Source organism: Leucopleurus acutus (genome assembly GCF_964270905.1).
Source record: "Leucopleurus acutus genome assembly, chromosome: 19".
NCBI classification, from domain to species: Eukaryota; Metazoa; Chordata; class Mammalia; order Artiodactyla; family Delphinidae; genus Leucopleurus; species Leucopleurus acutus.
In genome coordinates, this window is record NC_139161.1 from 26,091,102 (window position 1) to 26,117,518 (window position 26,417).

The 26,417-nt window shown below is 40.2% G+C and overlaps 1 protein-coding gene across 2 annotated transcripts in view; it reads left to right on the top strand.

Annotated features, from left to right (window-relative positions):
• Nucleotides 1-26,417, top strand: part of SYNRG (synergin gamma) — a gene marked incomplete at its 5' end in the record, with an annotated part of 92,850 nt that overhangs the window by 43,956 nt on the left and 22,477 nt on the right. The window contains 7 exons of one of the 2 annotated variants that reach the window (XM_082861302.1): nucleotides 8,230-8,348; nucleotides 8,484-8,546; nucleotides 13,558-13,715; nucleotides 13,839-14,505; nucleotides 23,277-23,870; nucleotides 25,219-25,382; nucleotides 26,171-26,224. In XM_082861302.1, the coding sequence (XP_082717428.1) occupies nucleotides 8,230-8,348; nucleotides 8,484-8,546; nucleotides 13,558-13,715; nucleotides 13,839-14,505; nucleotides 23,277-23,870; nucleotides 25,219-25,382; nucleotides 26,171-26,224 (1,819 nt within the window). Of the gene's footprint in view, nucleotides 1-8,229; nucleotides 8,349-8,483; nucleotides 8,547-13,557; nucleotides 14,506-23,276; nucleotides 23,871-25,218; nucleotides 25,383-26,170; nucleotides 26,225-26,417 lie in introns of both variants that reach the window. The other variant, XM_082861301.1, reaches the window with a different exon arrangement.

Genomic DNA, 26,417 nt, shown 5'->3' on the forward strand with positions numbered 1-26,417 from the left:
ATTTCTTTTCTTCTGCTAACTTTGGGGGTTTTTTGTTCTTCTTTCTCTAATTGCTTTAGCTGTAAGGTTAGGTTGTTTATTTGAGGTGTTTCTTGTTTCTTAAGGTAGGATTGTATTTCTGTAAACTTCCCTCTTAGAAGTTCTTTTGCTGCATCCCATAGGTTTTGGGTTGTCGTGTTTTCATTTTCGTTTGTTTCTAGGTATTTTTTGATTTCTTCTTTGATTTCTTCAGTGATCTCTTGGTTATTAAGTAGTGTATTGTTTAGCCTCCATGTGTTTGTATTGTTTACAGATTTTTTCCTGTAATTGATATCTGGTCTCATAGCGTGGTCAGAAAAGATACTTGATACAATTTCAGTTTTCTTAAATTTACCAAGGCTTGATTTGTGACCCAAGATATGATCTGTCCTAGAGAATGTTCCATGAGCACTTGAGAAAAAAGTGTATTCTGTTGTTTTTGGATGGAATGTCCTATAAATATCAATTAAGTCCATGTTGTTTAATGTATCATTTAAAGCTGTGTTTCCTTATTTATTTTCATTTTGGGTGATCTGTCCACTGGTGAAAGTGGCATGTTAAAGTCCCCTACTATGATTGTGTTACTGTCAATTTCCCCTTTTATGGCTGTTAGTATTTGCCTTATGTATTGAGGTGTTCCTATGTTGGGTGCATAAATATTTACAATTGTTCTATCTTCTTCTTGGATTGATCCCTTGATCATTATGTAGTGTCCTTCTTTGTATCTTATAATAGTCTTTGTTTTAAAGTCTATTTTGTCTGATAGGAGAATTGCTACTCCATCTTTCTTTTGATTTCCATTTGCATGGAATATCTTTTCCCATCCCCTCACTTTCAGTCTGTATGTGTCCCTAGGTCTGAAATGGGTCTCTTGTAGACAGCATATATATGGGTCTTGTTTTTGTATCCATTCCACCAGTCTATATCTTTTGGTTGGAGCATTTAATCCATTCACATTTAAGGTAATTATTGATACGTTTGTTTCTATTACCATTTTCTTAATTGTTTTGGGTTTGTTATTGTAGGTCTTTTTCTTATCTTGTGTTTCCTGCCTAGAGAAGTTCCTTTAGCGTTTGTTGTAAAGCTGGTTTGCTGGTTCTGAATTCTCTTAGCTTTTGCTTGTCTGTAAAAGTTTTAATTTCTCTGTCAAATCTGAATGAGATCCTTGCTGGGTAGAGTAATCTTGGTTGTAGTTTTTTCCCTTTCATCACTTTAAATATGTCCTGCCAGTCCCTTCTAGCTTGCAGAGTTTCTGCTGAAAGATCATCTGTTAACCTTATGGGGATTCCCTTGTATGTTATTTGTTGTTTTTCCCTTGCTGCTTTTAATATTTTTTCTTTGTATTTAATTTTTGATAGTTTGATTAATATGTGTCTTGGCATGTTTCTCCTTGGATTTATGCTGTATGGGACTCTCTGTGCTTCCTGGACTTGATTAGCTATTTCCTTTCCCATATTAGGGAAGTTTTCAAGTATAATCTCTTCACATATTTTCTCGGTCCCTTTCTTTTTCTCTTCTTCTTCTGGGACCCCTATAATTCACATGTTGGTGCATTTAATATTGTCTCAGACATCTCTGAGACTATCCTCAATTCTTCTCGTTCTTTTTTCTTTATTCTGCTCTGCAGAAGTTACTTCTACTCTTTTATCTTCCAGGTCACTTAACCATTCTTCTGCCTCAGTTATTCTGCTATTGATCCTGTCTAGAGAATTTTTAATTTCATTTATTGTGTTGTTCATGATTGTTTGTTTGCTCTTTAGTTCTTCTGGGTCCTTGTTAAATGTTTCTTGTATTTTCTCCATTCTGTTTCCAAGATTTTGAATCATCTTTACTATCATTATTCTGAATTCTTTTTCAGGTAGACTGCCTATTTCCTCTTCATTTGTTAGGTCTGGTGGGTTTTTACCTTGCTCATTCATCTGCTGTGTGTTTCTTTGTCTTCTCATTTTGCTTAACTTACTGTGTTTGGGGTCTCCTTTTCGCAGGCTGCAGGTTCGTAGTTCCCGTTGTTTTTGGTGTCTTCCCCCAGTGGCTAAGGTTGTTTCAGTGGGTTGTGTAGGCTTCCTGGTGTAGGGGACTAGTGCCTGTGTTCTGGTGGATGAGGCTGGATCTTGTCTTTCTGGTGGGCAGGTCCATGTCTGGTGGTGTGTTTTGGGGTGTCTGTGACCTTATTATGATTTTAGGCACCTCTCTGCTAATGGATGGGGTTGTGTTCCTGTCTTGCTAGTTGTGTGGCATCGGGTGTCCAGCACTGTAGCTTGCTGGTTGTTGAGTGGAGCTGGGTCTTGCTGTTGAGATGGAGATCTCTGGGAGATTTTCGCCATTTGATATTACGTGGAGCTGGGAGGTCTCTTGTGGACCAGTGTCCTGAAGTTGGCTCTCCCACCTCAGAGGCACAGCAGTAACTCCTGGCTGCAGCACCAAGAGCCTTTCATCCACACGGCTCAGAATAAAAGGGAGAAAAAAAGAAAGAAAGAAAGAAAGAAAAAGATAAAATAAAGTTATTAAAATAAAAAACAAAAAATAATCATTAAAACAAATTTTTTTAAGTAATAAAAAAGAAAGAACAACCAAACGAAAAAAGAAATCCACCAATGTTAACAAGCGCTGTGAAAAGTGTACTAAAACAAAAAGAAAATGTACAGACAGAACCCTCAGACAAATGGTAAAAGCAGAGCTATACAGACAGAATCACACACAGAAGCAGACGCATAGACACTCACAAAAAGAGGAAAGGGGAAAATATATATATCCTTGCTCCCAAAGTCCACCTCCTCAATTCGGGATGATTCCTTGTCTATTCATGTATTCCACAGATGCAGGTACATCAAGTTGATTGTGGAGATTTAATCCGCTGCTTCTGAGGCTCTTGGGAGATATTTCCCTTTCTCTTTGTTCGCACAGCTCCCAGGGCTCAGCTTTGGATTTGGCCCCGCCTCTGCGTGTAGGTCACCTGAGGGCGTCTGTTCTTCGCTCAGACAGGACGGGGTTAAAGGAGCAGCTGATTCGGGGGCTCTGGCTCACTCAGGCCAGCAGGAGGGAGGGGTACGGATGCGGGGCGAGCCTGCAGCTGCAGAGGCCGGCGTGACGTTGCACCAGCCTGAGGCACGCTGTGTGTTCTCCTGGAGAAGTTGTTCCTGGATCACAGGACCCTGGCAGTGGGGCTGCACAGGCTCCTGGGAGGGAAGGTGTGGAGAATGACCTGTGCTTGCACACAGGCTTCTTGGTGGCCGCAGCAGCAGCCTTAGCATCTCATGCCCGTCTCTGGGGTCCGCGCTAATAGCTGCGGCTCGCGCCCGTCTCTGGAGCTCCTTTAAGCAGCGTTCTGAATCCCCTCTCCTCGCGCACTGCGAAACAGAGGCAAGAAAGCCTCTTGCCTCTTCGACAGCTCCAGACCGTTTCCCGGACTCCCTCCCGGCTAGCTGTGGCCACTAGTCCCTCCAGGCTGTGTTCACGCAGTCAACCCCAGACCTCTCCCTGCGATCTGACCTCCAAAGCCAGAGCCTCAGCTCCCAGCCCCTGCCTGCCCCGGCAGGTGAGCAGACAAGCTTCTCAGGCTGGTGAGTGCCGGTCGGCACTGATCCTCTGTGCGAGAATGTCTCCACTTTGCCCTCCGCACCCCTGTAGCTGCGCTCTCCTCCGTGGCTCCGAAGCTTCCCGCCTCCGCCACTGCCCGTCTCCACCAGTGAAGGGGCTTCCTAGTATGTGGAAACCTTTCCTCCTTCACAGCTCCCTCCCACTGGTGCAGGTCCTGTCCATATTCTTTTGTCTCTGTTTTTTCTTTTGCCCTACGCAGGTACGTGGGGGAGTTTCTTGCCTTTTGGGAGGGCTGAGGTCTTCTGCCAGTGTTCAGTAGGTGTTCTGTAGGGGTTGTTCCACGTGTAGATGTATATCTGATGTATCTGTGGGGAGGAAGGTGTTCTCCACGTCTTACTCTTCCATCATCTTGAAGCTCCTATCTCCATCTTTTTTTTTTTTTTTGCGGTACACGGGCCTCTCACTGTTGTGGCCTCTCCTGTTGCGGAGCACAGGCTCCGGATGTGCAGGCTCAGCGGCCATGGCTCACGGGCCCAGCTGCTCCGCAGCATGTGGGATCTTCCCGGACTGGGGCACGAACTCGTGTCCCCTGCATCAGCAGTTGGACTCTCAGCCACTGCACCACCAGGGAAGCCCCATCATTTTTAAAAAGTACTTAGTAGATACTTCTTCCACTGAGTAGAGCACATGAGGCTTTGAGTAAGCAGTGTTAATGTTTTTGGTTGCTTTTGGAACTTGTTTTTGTCAGGGTACATATTCTATTTCTCTTATGTTCCTATTTGTGCAGTTTCATTCATCTTTTCTATTTTAACCAATTGATTATTTCTTAGTCAACACTTCCTGCAGACACTGTAAGAAGAACTAAGGGATAGGCATTATAGAGAATTAGAAATTAGGGAAAGAATTATCTCCTGATTTTAAGAATACATCAAACACTTGTAAATGACACATAGAAGAGACATACGAGGGGTGTGACTGTAAAGTACTGGGAGTTCCAAGCCCGCTGTACCAGCACACGCGTATTAACCTGATAGACACATAACAGTTCTTTCTCAGGTCTCTTCCTCTGCACAAATTGATATGTTCTGCTGCTATCTAGAACATATCTGAATGACCCAAGTCATCTCAAATTACCTCCATAAAATGATTCATTGTTTTCGTGCTCAAAGCTAAATAAGAATTTGTTAGATCACCATATCCAGTCACCTAATCAGAAACATGCTGTTTTTGTCTCCTTTCTCTCTCCTTTACTGCCATCAACTCTGTCAGCTCTGCTTGGCATGGGAAAAGGCCGTGTGTGATCTGGCTCCTGCCAACCCTCTTGACTGTTGCCATTTCTCCACAGCTTACCTCCAGCCACATGTAAACCACCAAACTGACCATGCTCTTTCAAGCTTCTGGCCTTTTCCATTCTGTTTTCTTCAATCTGAAATTCTCTCTATAGTTAATTCTAGTTCCATGTCGAAAATCGGTTCATTATAGGAAGTATTTACTAACTGCACTCCATCAGTCCCCACCTCTAAGATGAGTTAAGGGCTTCTTCTTCTCTACTGCCATGGTAGCCTGTGAACATCTGTGCCGTAATTGCCATTACTGGTTTACCTGACTGTTCCCCTCACTAGGCTGTAAGTACCTGAAGACAGTATTTCATGTCTCTGTATGTAGTACTTAGCCTGTAATATGTAATTAATAAAGGTTTGTTGGATGAATATATTATAGTATGAAGGTTACAAACCAAATTTAACAAATTGATGGTTCATTCCTCAGGGAGAAAACTTTCAGCAGATGAAATTAAAATTTGGGCATAGAAAGTTTTAAGATGGTGGCCAGACCTGAGATATATGGGGTATTAGCAATTTTGTGTGGCATTATCTCCACCCAGTAGTTTACTTTCATATACAGCCATACTTTGCAGATTTTTCTTCTTCAGTTCTGGCTTGACTACTTCTGTGCTTTTCTTGCATGAAAACATTTTGTTCATGTCTAAGTATCCACACTCATTGTTTCTTTATTCATTCAGAAACATTTACATAGCATCTCCTGTGTGCCTGACACTGGGGTAGGCACTAGAAATACAGAAGCAAAAAGCACAGTTTCTGCTCTAAAGATTGTTAGTTTTATCTGGGTATTTATATTATCTAATAAAACTGTCTTAGAATTGCTCCTTCAGTGGTGAGTTTGTGTGTTCATGTATAATGAATTCCCTAGTTTATGATGATCTGTATTCCATATTGTGAGTTATTTTAAAAGGATATTTGTTAAATCATGATATAAATAGGTAGGACCACTTTGAGCAGTATTTTTAAGCAAAAATGGACATTATTTTTTTGAGAAGATGAAAAGGCAAGTAAGGTGTTAAAATAGGCTGGAGCCAAGAGTATTGTTAGTCTGAAAAAATGACACTAGTTAAGGGCAGGCACCAGTTATGGGATGCCTTATGATTTGTGACATAATCTGTAAAGCATTTTGGAAATAAGTGGCATGGTGAAAGTGATTTTTGCTACTAGGTATGGGATAAATGCAGCTTCCATGGTAATCCTGTTGTGAGGTTATGAGAGTTACCCTGGGTTTAGAGTTACAGATACTGAAAAGTATGTATCTGAGAAGTTGGTTGGACTCGGTGTTGAACTGGATGTCAAAGTCAAAGGAGGAATAGCACTTGAGCTGGCATGAAAGGGCATCTGGAAGGGAGCAACATCATTCATTTATCCATTTGGAAAATACTTACCGTGTGCCAGGCACTGGGAAGCCTCGTATAATAAACAAAGCGGTCATGGGGCGCTGACGATAGAATAGTTCGAAAAGGATTGAGGCGTAGGAGTTTTGAGTTGGTTTATTTTCTTTGCTTTTTAAATGGATGTATAGCAGGTTGAGCAACTAAGTAAAGTCACCTACCACAGCCACGTGAAGTAACTGTAAAACACAAATGATACACTAGGGAAAAAGCAAAGCACTTTTTTGTGGCCAAATTCTCTAAAGTCTCATCTTTCAATAGAATGCAGGTTCTTAAATTTTAAAACAGTATGCCTCTCTCACTGAGTACCTTTCGTTAGTATTAAACAGTAGAAATAACCATTTGCATGTTTGGAACAGATAACTACTTTATATAACTGGCATAAACACTTTGATGGTGATTACAGTTTTTTTTTAATAAAAACTTTAAGGAAAGAACTGGAATGAATTCTTCCTTTGTAATATGCATAAAATTACAGTCTGAGTCATAGCGTTTTTTGAATGGAATTTTATTTTGTTGACTTCACTCAGCAGTACTACATTACTCTGAAGAGCCTCTGGTTTTTTTCCAATTCTGAAAATAATTTTTAAATTAATAATATTCAAATAAATGTCATATTTAGTGGAAGATTTTACCATGGACTTTAAAGGGCCATAGCTAACGTTGGCGATCATGAAAAAACAAATAGATCATTCAACTTTGTGGTTTTTTCCTAAGACATTAATTACCTTTATTCCTGTGTAACATTCTGTTCAGTGTGTTGTAGTTTAATTACTTATGGAACTTCTAGAAATCCACCTATACTGTATAAACAGTGACCTATTTGTCCAGATCAAATATGTAGCAGCTGTTTGGTATTGGTGTGAAATTATAATATTTGATAGCACTAAGTCCTCCAGGCACTGCAGATGCCCATTAGCATGCATGTGCAAGAGCAGGGTTTTTACCTTGCTTGTAGGCCACTGATAAGAAGATTTAAATGACTGTAGAAAATTTTTGCTCCAGGGCAAAGAACTCAATAGAAATCCATTTATATAACTTGTGTGTATGGTATTGAATGACACAAACTAGTAGTGGAATGTAGTCATTCATATGTAAAGGTGGTTCTTCCAGGGAGCTGCCTGGGTCTGATAAGGGGGAAAAAAAAGGCAGTGCTTTTGTAGTCTGTGTTTAAGCCGCCCAAGAATTACCCACACAGATACTACTCATTACACTATTTTTCCATCCAGCAGGGAAATGTGTCCACAGGCAAAAGTATCTTTATCTAATTTTCAAGTGATTGTTGTTTTGCTGCAAAGATAGCTTCTGGAACTGCTGATGTGATCCTCGTAAAATGCAAATTGTATTAACTCTACTGCTGCTTATCAGATGTGGGAACTTCTGCCACTAAGCAATGCAGTGTGATCAAAAGAAGGACAATTTACATCTTGGCTTGAACAGCATTTCATAAATAGATTTTTATCTTAACTATTCCACCTCTGCATTCTGAACCCATTTTAGAGAATATATTAAGGTTAACATAATTTACTTTAAAATATTGGGTATACGTACTTGGAGCAGTTCACTTTCACAGTTTTATGGACCGAAATTTAAAATTACAGGAAGTCATCATTCTATAATAATCTATTTCTAATGCCATTCCAGTGGTTCTTATGGCTTAAAGATGATTAGATAGATGGTCAGCGTGGATCTGACTCCTTTTCACATAATCAAGAAAAGAATTATTGCTTGCGTGTTGTTTCAATATATGTTTTTTCAAGGAAAAAGATGTTGTTTTTTGTCATTTGTGGTGTACCTATATAGTTTCTAACTTTTAAAGCAGGGAGCCATTAGTTTTAACTAGGTTATCTGTGTGCCATTTTAACTCTAAGTTCTTCCTTGATGACAAGGTAAGGAGACAATGTTCTAGTCATTAAGAAATATTTCTTCTTCCCTTTTAGTGCCCCTTCTTTGTTGATGCCACTTCCTGGAACTAAAGGATCAGCTTCAGTGGATAAATATGCTGTGTTTAAAGGAATTGCAGCTGACAAGTCCTCTGAAAATACTGTTCCGTTTAGAGGTAAAAACAGTTCATAAATTCATGAACCTATGAATGTAAATTTTTGTTTTTAGTGGTGACCTTTTATGGTGAATGTCCTTGAGCTGTGATCTTAAGGTTCCTAACCTTAATTGGGCTTCTGTCTTTTCATCATAGAGCCTGGTGATAAATATAGTGCTTTCAGAGAACTTGAACAGACAGCAGAGAGTAAACCTTTAGGTAAGTTTTTGTTTCCTTAAATGGATAAATTATTTCAATTTTTAATAAGAGACTTTTATGGTTTTTTCAGTAGCATCCCAAACATTCTTTTATTTTACTGTGTGGTTGTTTTTGTTTCGTTTTGTAGCTCTGGAAATTACAAGAAAGAAAAATGTGGTTCAGTTATTAGATAATAAAATAACTGATAATTTAGAAAAATTATTTTCTAATATTTAGGGCAAACCCCAAATCAATGCAATTTCCTTTGAAGATAATGCATTCCCTTTCACTGGAAGCCTTCAAGCCAAGTTAGACTCCTGTGACCACTTTCGGTTATTTTAATGCTCAAAACAAGACTTGAGCTGTTGGCAGTGCAGCAATCTGTGGACTGTGCGAAAGGCAGCAGCCAGTCTTTTACATCTCAAGATTTTCAAAATTGGCTGTAATTTAATGAGTAGAAGTCAGAGGGCTTTGTGTGCCTGTGTGGTTCCTATCTCTGACAGAAGGGCTTAAATAGAGTAGAAGGGAATGTAGAATGATAATTTGAGAGCCATATATGTAAAGTCATATTTTTGGCTGAATCCTACTGGAAACCTGATGTGTAGGATTTAGATAATCCATAGGTCAAATGATGTCCTTCAAAGCTTACCCACGCATGCTGTGAAGTTTTTATCCTCTACTGAGGAGTTCTTCCTGGAAACAGTACCACATTCTACCTCTCTGTATTGGACAATCAAATTTGGAACATCCTTCCACAATCATTTGTTCTAACCCTTTTCTCCGAGCAATGGGGAGGGTGTGGGGAGGTGGGGGGAAATTACAGGAAAGGTAAGGTGTATGTGTGAAAGTTAAAATAGAAAGTGTACTGCTTAAATATCTGTAGAAATATTCAATCTTCTTCTTCTTTTCTTTTCTTTTTTATTTTTTTTGCGGTCCACGGGCCTCTCACTGCTGTGGCCTCTCCCGTTGCGGAGCACAGGCTCCAGATGCGCAGGCTCAGCGGCCATGACTCACGGGCCCAGCCGCTCCACGGCATGTGGGATCTTCCCGGACCGGGGCACGAACCCGTGTCCCCTGCATCGGCAGGCGGACTCTCAACCATTGCGCCACCAGGGAAGCCCAGAAATACTCAATCTTTTACAGCTCTTAGGTTCTAGAAATGTTTCCTTGTGTTTCATTCAAGCCTTTAGGATGTAATAACTTTCTTCCTCAGTGCCTGTATTAGGTCCTATGAGTACAAAAATAAACCCCAGAGGAACTTCTGGTTTGTTAATTTGGCATTTACTCCTAGCAATGCTTTTATCAACTCTTGGGCCAAGGCAAGTTTGGAGTAAAGAGCATGGTTTAATATCAGGGTTCTTTATATACTCTGGTATTAGTGATCGTATGATATGTATGTTATTCCTGGGAAACACCATGGTGCCACCAAAATGTAAGCAGCACATCTTAGCCCTGCTTTTGCAGTAGTTTATGAACAGAATCCCAGATGGTTGTTGGCATTGTTGTGTGCTTACTTTCATTCCTGTCTTACCTTTAAGGCTTTCCAGGGAGAGATGCCAACTTTGTTCATTTTAGGAGAATATATTTTTTTCTACTCTCATTAAAAATACAGGGCTTCCCTGGTGGCACAGTGGTTAAGAATCCGCCTGCCAATGCAGGGGACATGGGTTCAAGCCCTGGTCCAGGAAGATCCCACATGCCGCAAAGCAACTAAGCCCGTGCACCACAACTACTGAGCCTGTGAGCCACAACTACTGAGCCCGCATGCCACAACTACTGAAGCCCACATGCCTAGAGCCCGTGCTCCACAACAAGAGAAGCCACCGCAATGAGAAGCCCGCGCACCGCTTCGAAGAGTAGCCCCCACTCACCGCAACTAGAAAGCCCACGCAGCAACGAAGACCCAACGCAGCCAAAAATAAATTAATTAATTAATTTAAAACTTTAAAAAAGTGGACTGAAAAGCTACCCATGAAGTCATATGCTTAATGTACCTCCTGATAAGCAATCTTCCAGTGTCTGCAACTAATTTATTTGCCCAAAAAGCCCCTGTGTTTTTGAACATGTAAACCCACCCATTTTTATTTCTTTTTAACCCTTTCACCCAGGTTACATTTCTAATGGAAACGTTTACAATTCATCAGTAAGTTTAGTTTGCTGTGGTGATTTCCTTTATAAAATAACAAAGCAAAACTTGTCAGTTTCACAGATATTTTAAAGGAGCACATCAAAAATTTAGGCTGTGACAAAATTGACTGCTTATTACCTTTTTATTTACACAAATAATACAAATATTATCAGTGATGTACTTGCCTAAAATTCTAGGGCGATTTTTAAAGTTTTACATCTGCTTCTGTCAATTTGTGAAATTGACTTTAGTTTTATTAGTGGTATGTATAAAAACATAAAATACAGAAATTCTGAATGCTGTTCTTCTCTTTCTAAAATTTCCCTAATATTAAATAGATTTCTCTGTGTTGATAAATTATGCTGGTGAATTTGTTAAGTAGCTCAAATTAGGGGGAAAATAAGCTTCCATTATTTTCCATGCTTTTTTCTTTCTTTTTTTTTATAAACTTATTTTTAATTTTATTTATTTTTGGCTGTGTTGGGTCTTCATTGCTTCAGGCGGTCTTTCTCTAGTTCCGGCGAGCGGGAGCTACTCGTTGTTGCTGTGCACTGACTTCTCATTGCAGTGGCTTCTCTTGTTGCAGAGCATGGGCTCTAGGCACGCAGGCTCAGTAGTTGTGGTTTGTGAGCTCTAGAGCGCAGGCTCAGTAGTTGTGGCACACGGGCCCAGTTGCTCCGCGTCATGTGGGATCTTCCCAGACCAGGGCTCAAACCCATGTCCCCTGCACTGGCAGGCAGATTCTTAACCACTGTGCCACCAAGGAATCCCCCATGCTTTTTTCATATGATGTATCAAAGTATATATATCATGTTATAAGCACAATATATTTAAAGCCTGCATTATTTAAGTGACAATTTGCAGAATTATATTTTGGTTTTACACACATTTTTATAGTTCATATGCTTCTATATCTCATTTTTAGGGAAAAGTAGAATTTTAAAAAATGGATGAAGAAATTAAAGCTTGTGTTTTAATTTATAACTCTCCAGAAATGGCATTCATATTTTTAAATAATAAGTGATGTTAGTATAGCTATATTTATATTTGGTTTATCTCTGGTTTTCATTATCTGGTATAACCTAGTGGATTTTATGGAAGACGGTCAGGCACTATTCAAAAACTGAGATCATCTGTGTCCTAACCTTATGCCTATGAGTGATAAAATTATTGTGATAATAAAGAATAGAAACCCTATTAAGAACCATGGGCCCAGCTTTTTATCAGTATCTAACTGCATCTATTTAATTATTTATGAGAAATACCTTAGTACCTATTTTCTCTAACTAAAAAACTAATTTAAAAAATGCTGTCAGTAACCCCATCCTTATATTATATTGTGCTAAAGAGTAGCACAATATAAACTAAAGTTTAAATCCGATCCTCAAAATTTTTTTAAAAACTTATTTTTTATTTATTTATTTATTTATGGCTGTGTTGGGTCTTCATTGCTGCACGTGGGTTTTCTCTAGTTGTGGCAAGCAGGGGCTACTCTTCGTTGTGGTGCGCAGGCTTCTCATTGCGGTGGCTTCTCTTGTTGTGGAGCACGGGCTGTAGGTGCGCGGGCTTCAGTAGTTGTGGCATGTGGGCTCGGTAGTTGTGGCACACGGGCTTAGTTGCTCCACAGCATGTGGGATCTTCCTAGACCAGGGCTTGAACCTGTGTCCCTGCATTAGCAGGCGTATTCTTAACCACTGCAACACCAGGGAAGTCCCCTCAAAATTTTTAATAATGGAATTGGTATTCAAATCCCTTTGAATTGTAATAAATAAGAATAAGTGCTGATTGGTACAGTGAGATTGCTGATTTCAAGAAGAGCCCAAGTACTCATGGATTTTTTGGGTAAGATTCAGCTTATTTGTTGGAAAGTGTGGGGGGAACTACTTTATAATGTGCCCTTAGCAAGAATGCTTTGCAAATAAGCAGAAGCCTTTTCAGAATTTTTCATCAAATCCCTTCAAATTAATGCCTCAGTATACTTGAGCAAAACCACATAGTATCTAACCATAAGCTTAAGTGCCTAGCTGAGCAGAGTCTTGTACATCTTAAATATTAGATTCAGGATTTTTCATAATACTTCATTGGTACCTGTGATATTTTTTTTCTGATTGATTACCATGTAACACATTTTATCTTTAAAGGGCCACTATGTGTTTTAATATGCCTCTCTTCAGGAACCTCCAGCGCCTATTTCCTTTTTTTTTTAATTTATTTATTTAATTTATTTATTTTTGGCTGCGTTGGGTCTTCATTGCTGAGCACAGGCTTTCCCTAGTTGCGGCGAGCAGGGGCTACTCTTCGTTGCGGTGCAAGTGCTTCTCATTGTGGTGGCTTCTCTTTGTTGCAGAGCACAGGCTCTAGGTGCATGGGCTTCAGCAGTTGTGGTGTGCAGGCTCAGCAGTTGTGGCGAACGGGCTTAGAGCGCAGCCTCAGTAGTTGTGGCAAACGGACTTAGTTGCTCTGCGGCATGTGGGATCTTCCCAGACCAGGGCTCAAACCCATGTCCTCTGCGTTGGCAGGCGGATTCTTAAACCACTGTCCAGCGCCTATTTCTTATTCTCCTGTATGCTTCGCTGGCTAGCAATAGTGAGAAAACATCCTTGGAGCAATGCTTTTGGACAGCTGAAGGCTCTGGCACAGACATATCATGTCACATATCATATCACACTGAAATGAGCAAATGAAAATCGTGTGATACGTGTGCTCAGTTTGATTTTTATTTATTTCCCTATCACTAGCCTTCAGTGTGGAAACAAAAGGGATATTTGGTAGGGATATTATTAAACTGTGGTTAAATAATGTGAAGCCAGTGAGGGAAACGTCTGTAATATGCTTGTACTTTAATATGGATCATGGGATTTTAGCTCAGCATTCTTTTGTATTTGGTTGTGTTTTTTCTTGCAGGAGAAAACTTTGCAGAATTCAGATCTGCGGGAAATGATGATGGTTTCACCGATTTTAAAACCGCCGATAGTATCTCACCACTAGAGCCACCAGCAAAAGACAAACCTTTTCCGGCAGCCTTCCCCTCAGGAGCTATCCAACAGAAACCACAAACACAAGTGAAAAATCCTCTGAACTTAGCAGACCTAGATATGTTTTCCTCAGTTACTTGCAGCAGCGAGAAACCATTGTCCTTTTCAGTTGCATTCAGTGCATCAAAATCTGTTTCCTCACGACCCCAGCTTACGGGATCTGTGGCACCTGTGACGACATTGGCGTCAACTAAAACTTCTAGTTTGGCTGATGATTTTGGAGAATTCAACCTTTTTGGGGAATATTCTAGTCCAGCATCTGTTGGGGAGCAGGATGACTTTGCAGATTTTATGGCTTTCAGTAATAGTTCTGTTTCATCTGAGCAAAAGGCAGATGACAAATATGAGGCCCTTAAAGAGGAAAGTAGTCCGGTTCCTCTAAGCAGCAGCGTGAGCAGCACAGTGAAGAACGGACAGAGCTCTGCCGCTGCGTCTACCAAATACGATGTCTTCAGACAGCTCTCTCTGGAAGGATCGGGCCTAGGTGTTGAAGAGCTGAAAGATAACACTCCTTCAGGAAAGAGCGATGATGATTTCGCTGACTTCCACTCCAGTAAATTTTCTTCCATGAGCTCGGACAAATCCCTGGGAGAGAAAGCAGTGGCTTTCAGACACACCAAAGAAGACTCTGCTTCGGTGAAGTCCTTGGATCTCCCTTCCATTGGTGGCAGCAGTGCTGGCAAGGAGGACTCTGAAGATGCACTCTCTGTTCAGTTTGACATGAAACTGGCTGATGTGGGAGGAGATCTTAAGCATGTCATGTCTGATAGCTCTTTGGATTTACCAACAGTTAGTGGCCAGCATCCTCCTGCTGCAGGTGAGGAATTGGTGAGATTGCTCTGGTGATGGTGATATAGATCTCAAAGATGGTTCGGTGGGTGTTGATTTACAGAAGAGGAAGGCTCTGGCTCTTAACCCTTATGAATGTCTAATAATTAACCTCTTCATTGCCAATCCCCTTAAAGCAGTGTTGAATTGGATTCTGTGGATACTTGGATATGTGGATACCATGAATACAATGAAACTTAGACTGGATAGCTAAGATATTTTTACATTTGAAATCTAACACCAACTTGGTGTCTGAGGCACATCAAAATCCACTGCTGAATGAGCCACACATTGCCAGAAATTTTATAAAGACTTTTGCAGTGTCAGTAACGTTCCTCCATTTCTGTGAGTGAAGTCAATGTTTCCTTCTCCTTTTTTCTTCTCTTGGGTATATTTGGCAGCTGCCAATAGAGTATTCTGTTTGGTTTATAGAAACCGACTCTTGTTAGACCAAGAAAGTAACAATGTCTAGCCAGTTATACTGCAGTTTTGCCACATCCCTATAAGAGAAGAGGGCAAGAGCTTGTACCTGGATGCCCTGTGTGCCAGGGTCTGGCAAGGAGGAGGGCAGGAGTTGTTAGTGGAATTGAGGTACGGTTTTCAGTGTTAACGCTATTACTGGAGGTAGTAAATTGTAACACAACTGTAGATGGTAGATAGGGTAACTACTAACTTTCTCATAAAATGTTTGAAAACATCTTAGAACAGAGCCCTCTTTAAATTCCATGTGGATTTACATGTAGCAGTTGATTCTCTAGTCCAAATTCCTGTCAGAAAAACTAGATTCCCAAGTGTCCTAGTTTTTATTTTGTTTTGTTCTTTGATATGTATATAGAAAGATAAACCTATTTTGTGGCCTTTAATAATGAGAAATATCTCAGCATTACTGTATTATTCCAGAAAATGCATTATGCGTACGAAGGGTTCCTTGTCGTTTAACTAGAGAGGGACACATAAGACACTCCCAAGTTTACAGATTCAGGAAGAAATAGTAAAGTATGGCGGCTTTTGCATATATCAATTTGGTAAGTCAGAAAACAAAATTGCATCCATCCTTTGGCTATTGAGATGTTAGAGGTCTTCTTAAACAGGGTGCTGAATTGGGAGCAAGGTATCGGAGGAGTGACGTGTTCCACAGGCTACTTGCCAAGTGCAGTGGGCTGTCTGCAGGACTCCTTGTGCCCCGACTGTCTACTTCTTTTTCTAATGTACCCTTCTTCAAATGTTTTCCTTTATTTATTTATTTATTTATTTTGCCGCTGTTTGTTTGCTAGAGTGATTTTGTTTCTTTTTTGTATGAGCTGCTTGAGCTACAGCAGTTGGTTGCAAAGTGCTCCATTTTCTGAACAATAATACTGGCTTTTTATTTTAAAATCTCATAACATGTATACTAGCCTTTTGGGCTCTGAAGTTATTAATTAGAAGCTATTTTTCTGAAAGTGAATCTATATTCTTTCACAGTGCCAAACTAGATTTCTTTGTGAGACGAGTCTAATCTGCGTTTGGGAGGGTGTCTTTTCTTTTTTTTTTTTCCATTTGGGGAGGGGAGATTGGTTTCGTGACTGAGCTTGTTCTGATTGACCTGTTAAAATAATCTTCTGTGCTCATGTCCTTTTATGTATGTTTGGAACATTCCCAGCTTGGAACCTGTAACGTTCAAGCCAAGTTTCTTCAGTTTGAGGATATTCTTAAAAGAGGATTGTTCCCTCCTTTTGATCTGTAAACCTCCTGTCCGAAAGGAGCAGTATCCCTTTAGAGTGGTTGTTAAAAGGGGTTGATGTCTGACCAATGAGCTATATCGTTCTTGAGCAAAACTGCTGCGTGAATGTATTGAAGAGGGTAAATGGCAGGGACTTCTCCAGTGCAACTTGGTTTTTCTTTATCCTCATGTTGGCACACAGTATCTCTTGCTCTCTTAGTTTGAGGGTTAAGGGTACTTTTTGTTGGAGAAATAAGAAGTGGGCTGATGAAGAGAGAATAAAACGTAGCAGATTATCATCTCTGGACCTTAATCCTGTTTAGAAACCCTAACTCGACTCTGAAGGGGATACTGTCTCTTTTAACTCTTGCTATAATTCTTTGTATGGAGGGTAGATAACACTAATAACATTGCCTGATTTCTCTGCGTATTATTACATTTAACCCTTTGAGCCTTTGCTGCATATAATTTCAACTAGGCTGCTTTTGTCCCCCCTCTAAATTGAATCTCTCAGCACTAAAGCATCTTGATGTGCAGTCATTAAGATCATCTGGTTTCGTTGGCAGCAAGAGCTGCCCCTCATTTGTGACACTCTCAAAGGGTTAGCAAGGCTTCTGTAGCTACCTGCCTACCTACGTACCTGTAAAGTAGCTCTTCTTTGACATTGAAAATCTTTGTATTTTAATCAGCGCTTTATTATTATTTTTTGGCTGCTTTTCTGATGTCTTTTTTTCAATTTAGACATTTTCTGTGTGAATGTGCCTTTTCAAACTTGCTTTGGTATATTCCTCTGCAAATACCGATCTGCATGCTTATTCTGATGACTTTTTTCCCAGCTCTTCTGTACCACTCTCCTTTGTGATCTGTAAGTCTTAACGTTAATAAATAATTCTTTCACACATTTTGAAAGTGTGGGGATGTGTGTAATTTGTACTTTTCCAGGGTTAGACCAAAGAAATACCTGGTTAGTATCAAGTTTAAACCCTCCTGTGGTTAGAGGGCTTTTTCCCTTTTATTTTGTTTCTTCAAACACCTTTCTCCTAAGAAAGTTATTGGTACATTTTAGCCTTTTCCCCTTATAATTCCACGGATATAAATTTTTAACATGGCACTGGATTAAAATGGAAGTTAAAACGTTTTAAAAGATAAGTGTAAACCTTACATTACTTTACGTAATAGAGAGAAATTTTATTCCTTACTTCTAGTGAAGATTTTATTGCTTAGTAAACATCACAGAGCCTGTCTCCACTAGGAATTATACTGTGACGAGAAGGGGAAGATCTAAGAGTTTAGTGTTGGGGAAAGGGCCATATCTATTAATAACTAGGTATATATAAATTTAATTTAAAATAAATTATCGAATGGTATTGAGATGAACTTCTGAGCAGAGTAAATGTTAACTGAATTTAGATTGATAATCTCTGTAATGAAAAGTGTTTATTGTTAATACCAGGGAGTCTCCAGGACTGAATTTGATTGAGTTTGAAGTTGGGCACTCCATCCACTTATTGTAGAGCATGTTATCTTTCCAGCTTCAGAATGTAGTATGAAGCCACCCTTGGTCTTTTTAAACTTAGTCCGTAAAGCAAGTTCTTAGCTCTTTTCATTTTTAAGAAAACAATTTTAGAAAGACCCACAAAAGTTAGCTGCAAGAGTAGGCCAAATTTGGAAATTTTTTTTCTATTTTAGAGTATAATAATAGTGAAAAACCTTGGGAAAGGGAGTTGTTTCCATTGTTTAAATTTTTTTCCATATATATATATATATATATATTTTTTTTTTTTTTTTTTTTTTTTTTTTTTGCGGTACGTGGGCCTCTCAGTTGTGGCCTCTCCCGTTGCGGAGCACAGGCTCCGGACGCGAAGGCTCAGCGGCCATGGCTCACGGGCCCAGCCGCTCCGCGGTATGTGGGATCTTCCCGTACCGGGGCACGAACCCGTGTCCCCTGCATCGGCAGGCGGACTCTCAACCACTGCGCCACCAGGGAAGCCCTTTCCTTATATTTTGATGCTTTGGTTCTTTGTTCTTTTTAAAAGTTTGAGTCAGAAAGGAAATTAAACCGTTGAAGGTGAGGATTTTGAATAGGATTCCTGAGAGATGACTTACAGTATCTGAACTATGCCATTTGAGAAAAAAGAAAAGTTGCATATTGGGATTTAGATTAACACTAAGAAAAGCTGGGTCTGCCATTCAAAATACCGTGTTTTCCAGAGCATAATTCTTTAGAAAGTGAATAGTACTTGGTTTGCGAAACCTTGTATAATCATACTATGTTTTAATTATGCTGTGTATTAACTGATTTGGAAGAAAGAGATTTTGGTGTAGCCTCCATCTAGTGAAAATACCAGTTGCCTTTCTTTTAGAATGTTCTGGTGCCAGTCTCATGATGGCTTTGGCTAAGGAATTCCTCTGTCAGTGGAATTATTTAGTGCTATATTGGTCCATCTGGGACTGCTTTATTTTAACTCCTTTCTGCATTTAAGCAGGCTCCAGAAAATGAATATACCTGTGCATAAAACATAATCGCATTCACAAATTGAGCAATTAATGTTTCCAGAGTAATATTACTTTTTAGGGAGGAAGTTTTGATAATACATATAACAATATAAACTTTCAGTAAAGACTTGAAGGCTGTATTCTGTAAGTTCCAACAAATCAAAAAACACCATTTTGTTTACCCCAGTGCCAAGTAAAGTAAGATGTGGTTAGTGCCTGACTTCACACATCAGTGCCTGAGAAATTATACAAATGTATTTATATCTTACAGTCACTCTATTTTTCACATTAAAATCCCTGCTGATTTTTAAAAGTAGCTAATGAACATGAAGGGGATTCTGGCAATATCAAAGAAGCTGGGCTAAATCCTAAAATAACTCAAAGAATCAAACCAATTTAATATTTAAAGAGCTGTTTCCAGCTTTGTTTTTCCATCAGTTGAATGCTTTTCATAGGTTGTTTTGGAAAATGTTGGCCCATTAGCTATATAGGGTCATATGCATAGTATGGTCTTCTGGGTGCTCCCCTCTCCTTTGCATGGTCACAAGGCTCTAGTTGTAATTGCCATCTTCTGTGCTCATTTGATTTTTTTCTGTGGGATTTTTAATGATGACCATGTCCCACTGTATGTCTTGGCACCATTCTGTGGCCTTCCAGCCTCCTCTGGACTGAAAATATCCACAGGATTGCCACTTTTCTTTATTGAACTTAAAGCACTGACCTGGAAACCTGCACGTGCTTACTGATAGCCTGACAACATTTAAACTATAGATTTATATGAGTAAGTACACATGAAGAATGGGAGGTTTCTATGCAGATTAGGAAACACTGGAAGGCGATTATACAGCAACATTTTATGGCCTGTCATTCTTACACTATGATCACTTTCATTCCTGTTTTCTTCACCAACACCTGTCAGGGTGTTTGATACTTAGAGGACACAGTCGGGCCAGGTTCTGTAGTTAATAGAGAATGTAAATATGACTGACTTCAGAAGGTAGAATAAGGCCAGGAATGGAAAGAAGTTTAAGTGTATAAATATTTCATGATTTGCTTTGGTAAAACAGAGTTTGGATTCAATCAGTATTGGAAATTAAAAGCTGTTTATTCCTTAGGCCAATGAACAATTTAACTGCTATATAAAACACTAGGGAACAGCGGAATTTGCACATGTATCTCTTTTCTTTTTCTAAACGCCTTTCTCAAAAGCCAGTAACTCTTAATCACCTGGGCACATATGCTTACAGCTTTAGAAAAGATCCATGGGAATCGGTATGGCCTTCTGTGTCCTGTAGCAGCAGCTCACATTCTTTGTTCCAAGAAATACCTTGTTTTCACGTACAACATCCGTGCAGAAGGGACATGAATAGAGGTTATGGAAGAGACTGATGGGGTTACTTGCCAGTGTAAGCAAGAAATCCATGTCTTAATTTGAGACCCATGATGGAAAACAGATTGTATAGTTTATTCCTTTGGCCTTAGTAACAGGACATTCCTGGTTGCAAACAAATACATATATTAAAGCACACAATTTGGCGTATTATCTGTGTGCAATTACAGTTCAACCTAGCACAGCCTAAGAGTTTTCCAGTAGAATCAGAAATACAGCAGTGATTCTCTGTTCCTTTTGTTGCATTCATTCTGTTTTCTTTTCCTTTTTCTCTTGCAATTTTCAGAATTCAGCTATCAAATTGAAAACCCACCTACAGTAATTTCAGTGATTGCAAAATAAAATGTGGGTTATTCCGTATTATTTTTTCCATCACTCATGTTGTGGCTCTTATAGAATCTTTACTATTTTTAAGACCATCATACAATAATACATATCATTTGACTGCTTAGAAAACATAGAACGGTTAACATGGGAAATAAGGAATTTTCTTGGTTTAATCTACCCTCAGTGAGCTGATTTACCACGTTTTTCTAAAAAAAAGGTTTACTTAAAAAAAAAAAACAGTTAACTAATATTCACCATGCTAGGAAATAAAACTGTATTTTTATATTGCTTATAAATGCTAAGGTTTAGGAATACAGTGTTCTCACGTTCCTTATGTAGTAGCAGTACTTCCTTATTAGTAAATTGTTTTTTTACACTATATAGCTGGTAAATAAGCAAAAGTAAAATTTTAAAAATCAGCCTTGAGGCTTGACTTTCATATATCCAGTATCATTACTCTTCATTATCTTATAAAATATAAAATTTTTCTTTTTTAATCTTTCATTTGGTCATTTCTGTGAGTTGTTCCAAAAGGCAAAATGTTATGTTTATCATTCTTAATAAAAGAAACATTTCTTGAAGACCTATAGTGTTATAAAAAATACTTAAAAGGTCTTCAACTGAGGTATTCCCTTATTGCTTATAATGCCTTTTGCCTGATTATATTACAATCATTTGTTTTTTTTAAAAAAAAAAAGAAAACTTGTTTTTTCTTGCTGCATAATTGCACAAAAGGGTCTTTTTTATTACCATAGCAACTTAGTTGTAATGCTTGAACAAGAGCTTGACTTTTTATTAAATTTATCTTTGGTCTCTAGGAAAATTGCTACCCTTTTTAGTAGATGAGATTCTGGGAGTAGTTCACAATACAGCTTCTTCAAAGAGCTTTCTGGTAGGATGTAATAATAAAAAATTCATGTTCTGACACATTCTTCTGAATGTACCCCTTGAAGACTCACTCATCTTGTGTTTAACTGCATCTGCCTCCTGATAGAATTTCACTTCATTTGAGTCAGGGCACCTTCTGATCCCTTTAAATAGTGGGGAAAATAAACACTACAGCCAGAGACTAAGAGGGTGTTCTGCCTAAAGTCTTGTTTCATTCATTCTAAACTGTACATTTTTCACCTGAATCTTTTTTTCCCTCCTGTTTAATAAGCTAAATTTGAAGGGTACCATTTGCCCTACGGAATTTTAAAATATACTGCTGTTCTGTGGCAGTTACCTGCTTTTCACTGGTTGGCCCCTCTGTAAATCTCGGGTTTTCCATTTTTTTTTATTATTCAGTTAGTGCCCTTTTCCTAATAGGGTTGAGAGAGAGAGAGCTATTTGGGGTGCACTGTTAGAGGAGCGATGTCAGGAATCCCTTCCTTCTCATAAACTATGCAACATTGCCGTGTAAGAGAGATGAAAGCCCAGTGTTGCTTTACCTGTTGACTGTGTTACGAAAATCTGGGTCACAGAACTTTTGAGCATTTTCCTTTAATCCATGTTTGTGGTTGTCAGAGAGAGAGTCTTGCATTTGGCCTTCTTACCTGGTGTACAATGACCAAAACGAGACCAAACACCTCTCAGCCAGACTGAATGGACAACACTGCTGGAAAGTTGCTTCTCCACACCAGTGTTACTCAGCGTCAGCTGGTTTTGCTTTATGAAAATGAGCAAGAAATTTTCCCTACTAAGACCACTAAAGGGATGGGTTGACTTTTCATTTTTTCTTTGAAACAATTCTATTTTAGGCCCTAAGGCAGGCAACTAAATACCACATTGAGGCTGGTGGCAACTATGCTGTATAGTAATTGCTGTGTTGCTCACCAGGCCCTGGGCTGGGCCCTTTACACTTGTTATCATTAATGTCATAACACAGCCCTTCCAAGTGCATGGTCTTCTCTTTTTACAGATAAGCAAACCGAAGTTAAGAGATGTTAAGTAGCTTGCCTAGTGTCACACAAGTGGTAGGTGGCAGAGCTGGGAGTTGAACCCAGGTCTGTCTGAATCAAAAACCTACATTCTTTCTGCTGTTTTGTGCCACCTCTTAAATTATTTAAAGATATATTAAGCATGTAAAATGAGTCTTCTGCTGCAGCATTTCTTTTCTTTTCCTTTTTTTTTTAAATGAGGGGGTTACACATAGTTGAAGGAGAAACAGGAGCCCAAGAGGACCCAGACCTTTGATTGTATTTTTTTAGTGATTAAAGTAGTTTAGACTGATTTTTCTTTCCTCATACTCCATCACAGCAATATGACGTCCATATTGACCAAAATAACAACTAGGTAAGTAACTGCTCAATTAAAATCTCATATGTGGCCTTGCCTAGACAGAAACTCCTAATAACTGATTAAAAGTTAAATAACATTATTTTTACTTTAGTTTTGGGATATTGTCAATTTCTAATTAGTTTGTCGTGTACATTTCATATGGCCGTGTTATAAAGGAACATTTTCCAGCAAAGTCAAAACGAAAGAGACTTGTTTTAGGCAGGGAATATTGTGAATACATTTTAAAGTTCATAAGTGAACGGACATTTTTTAAATGACCCTATTCTTATATCAAACTGTATATACATTGGTGGATGAACCTCCTATCTTTTTTTTAAGAATTGTACTATCCAAAGAAGATGGCTCTTTGTTACTAAATATAAATGCCAACTCAAGGCTAATGTGGGTTTTTCAAGATCAGATTTTACAGCCCAGCTTCTTTAATTTTAGTACAAGCTCTAAATTTAGTTAACTCCAACATCGCATAAAATGAATCAAAAGTGCTAGACATTTTGCTTCTGCAGAGCTTAGGGCATTTTGCCTAAATGGTGAGCTTGCCTCTAATTGTGGGGTCTTATTTCCCTTTCAGATGTAGAGGACTTAAAATGTGCTGCTTTTGGAACCTACAGTAGCAATTTTGCAGTGAGCACACTTACGAGCTATGACTGGTCAGACAGGGATGATGCCTCTCAGGGCAGAAAACTCTCTCCATTTGTCCTCTCAGCAGGAAGCAGGGCCTCCTCAGCTGCCTCAGCTCTTCAAAAGAAAGAGACTTCATTTGGCAGTACCGAAAACCTCACCATGACACCTCTCTCCAAAGTCACAACCTTCACAAGCGAGGATGCTCTTCCAGAGACGACCTTTCCGGCTTTTGCCAATTTTAAAGATGTGATCCCACAGGCCAGTGAGCAAAAGGAATATAAGAGCGAGGACTACAGGGATTTCACCAGACAGGACCTGCCTGCGGCTGAGCGGAGCCAAGAGGCCACGTGCCCAAGCCCAGCCCCCAGCAGCGCTTCTCACGACACCCCCAAAGAATGTGCAGATGACTTTGGAGAGTTTCAAAGTGAAAAGCCCAAAATCAGCAAATTTGACTTTTTAGTGGCCAATTCACAAGGCAAAATGAAATCCAGTGAAGAAATGATCAAAAGTGAGCTGGCAACCTTTGACCTTTCCGTTCAAGGTGAGTGGCTTCCAACATAGATTTTACGTCATGGTTTCTTCCACTGCAGTGTTAGATGTTCTTTCTTAGAATAAGAAGTTAGTCCCTGGGCTAGCAGGAATAGGTTTTCCAGTGTTTAAAATCAGAGTCTATGACAGATAGCTATAAAAGAGGGTTTTCCTGAGTCTGAACTGAAATTAAACCAGTATCCCTCAGATAACTGCTTTTGGGGCTAAAAATAAGCATAGCACCCAGGCTGTTGTTCTTTCGCTTGTTTGGGGTAGAGGTGTGCCGTGTTAAAAGACAGAGAAATGGTTTGATCCCCTTGTGGGCAAGTTAGTTCTGCTCTTGTTCGCTGGCTATGGACTATATCTTTTCATCCAGAGGCTGCAACGTGGTAGCTGTGCATCTGGATCCAGCCTGCAGACCTGTTTTGCTTGACCCACATGGAAGGTTTTCTAATATGTGAAGCAGCTGCAGATACATAGAAATCATGACACTTCACAATCTGGATTTCTAGCTTTTCTTTCTTCTTTTTTTTTTTGTAAGCTTATTTTTTTTTTAATTAATTATTTTTGGCTGCGCTAGGTCTTCATTGTGGCTCTCAAGTTGCCGTGCACAGGCCCTAGAGTGCGCGGGCTTAGTTGCAGCATGTGGGATCTTAGTTCCCTGACCAGGGATCGAACCCGAGCCCCCTGCATTGGGAGCATGGAGTCTTAAGCACTGGACCACCAGGGAAGTCCCTCTAGCTTTTCTTGAAAAGTTGTAGCATCTGGCAGTACTAGGCCTACATTCCCACCTCTTGACAGGCAGCTGGAGCTGAGTAGCAACATCCCCCTCTGACAGCTGAGGTGTGCTCCCCCCAGTGTCGCAGTCCCCACCACTTCCATCTCCAGCTGACCACCTTCAGTCATTTACTTTGCTTGCCTGTCCTCTGAAAGCATTTAAGTTTGCCTCTTTTGCTTTAATCGCATCCTGACAGAAGGGCTCATTGATTTCCATTAGATTGGGAGAGATGGAGGAAGTCGGTACAAATCCCTAACTGATGGCTGGAGAAGCAACACACCTCTTATGCACTGATACTTAGAAGGACCCTTTAGCCCTCCAGACTCCAGTGATTCCGCACTTAGAATTATGGAAGAATTATGATAGATCGGAGAAGCGTAATGGAGAAAATTAAAGGCAAGGAACTCAAGCAAGAGAGAACAAATGAAAGCGTTCAACATGTAGCTTGCCAGACAGGCTGAATGAGGGGTGTGAACGCCTCCTGACACAAACATCTGAGAAGAGAGGGTCGTGTTAGCAAGGAAGAACCTCTGCTTGCACTAAGCTGAGTAATCAGAACCTTTGTGCCATCCACTTCCCCCAGGATCGCACAAGAGGAGTCTGAGCCTTGGTGATAAAGAAATAAGCCGTTCTTCTCCTTCTCCGGCCCTGGAGCAGCCTTTCAGAGACCGCTCCAACACACTGAGCGAGAAGCCCGCCCTGCCCGTCATCCGCGACAAGTACAAAGACCTGACAGGAGAGGTGGAGGTGAGCGGGCTCCTCGTCCGCAGGGGGCTGAGCCCCTGAGGGCCCTGAGAAAAAGGGCTTGCGGCTTTCACTTGGGGAATCAGGGGCAGAGCGTCACAAAGCACCAGACGTAAAATACGTAATTACAGTGAGAGAATGGTGACGTTAGCCCCAGGTGAAAGTACCTCCCAGATGTGGCATCACTGAAAGTAGTCAGTGACCCTAAAACTGGAACTATTCCTGGGACCTCACAGGCAGGCAGGTGTTTCATGGAGTTCCTTTTGAGCACGTAGACTTTATCATCTTAGTGAATGGTAAAGCCTCAAAATAGAGGAGAAAGGGCAGATGTCCTGGGTCCTCTCACTGCTCCTGTTCACAGCGCCGTAGTCCCATGCTGCCTTCCTCCTCCAGCCAACACTCTTAGCGCTCCTCGTCCCTCCCTGGCACACACGCGCACACGCACACTCAGGAAGCCATGGGGCCGGAAGCCGTGGTTTGATACTGGCCCTTGTACGAGGCACCTATATGGTGAGTGCCTTTAAAGAAGCTTCCGCTGTGGAACAAATGAGGCAACATTTACAAAGGGAATCAACGAAGAAACATTTCCCTCAGATTTACAAGTCGTGTGCTTGGAAGTTACATTTATCAGGAATTAAAAATTGTCACTAGTGGGTTCAAAAAGATAAGTTGCGCTTGGACTAGAGTGATTTTCATGCACAGGAAAGTCTTCAGTACTCTGAACTGACAGAAGTAACAAATAGGATTCCAGGCTTGCTGGTTTGACCCAGTTCTTTTTATAAAATTCACAGGAGAATGAGAGATATGCATATGAATGGCAGCGGTGCCTAGGGAGTGCCCTAGAGGTGAGTCTCTCACTTTCGTGATGTTCACACGTACGGAAATGCCCCTTGTGTACATATCTTGCCTTCTGGGTTCATTTGGATAGACTCGCAGAGCTCTGCCTCGATGGCCTTGCGCAAAGAGAAGCTGTGTGGAAAGTCACACATCTTAAGCAAGGCTTCTTTCCCATCTATGATAGTAGACACAGCTCACTCA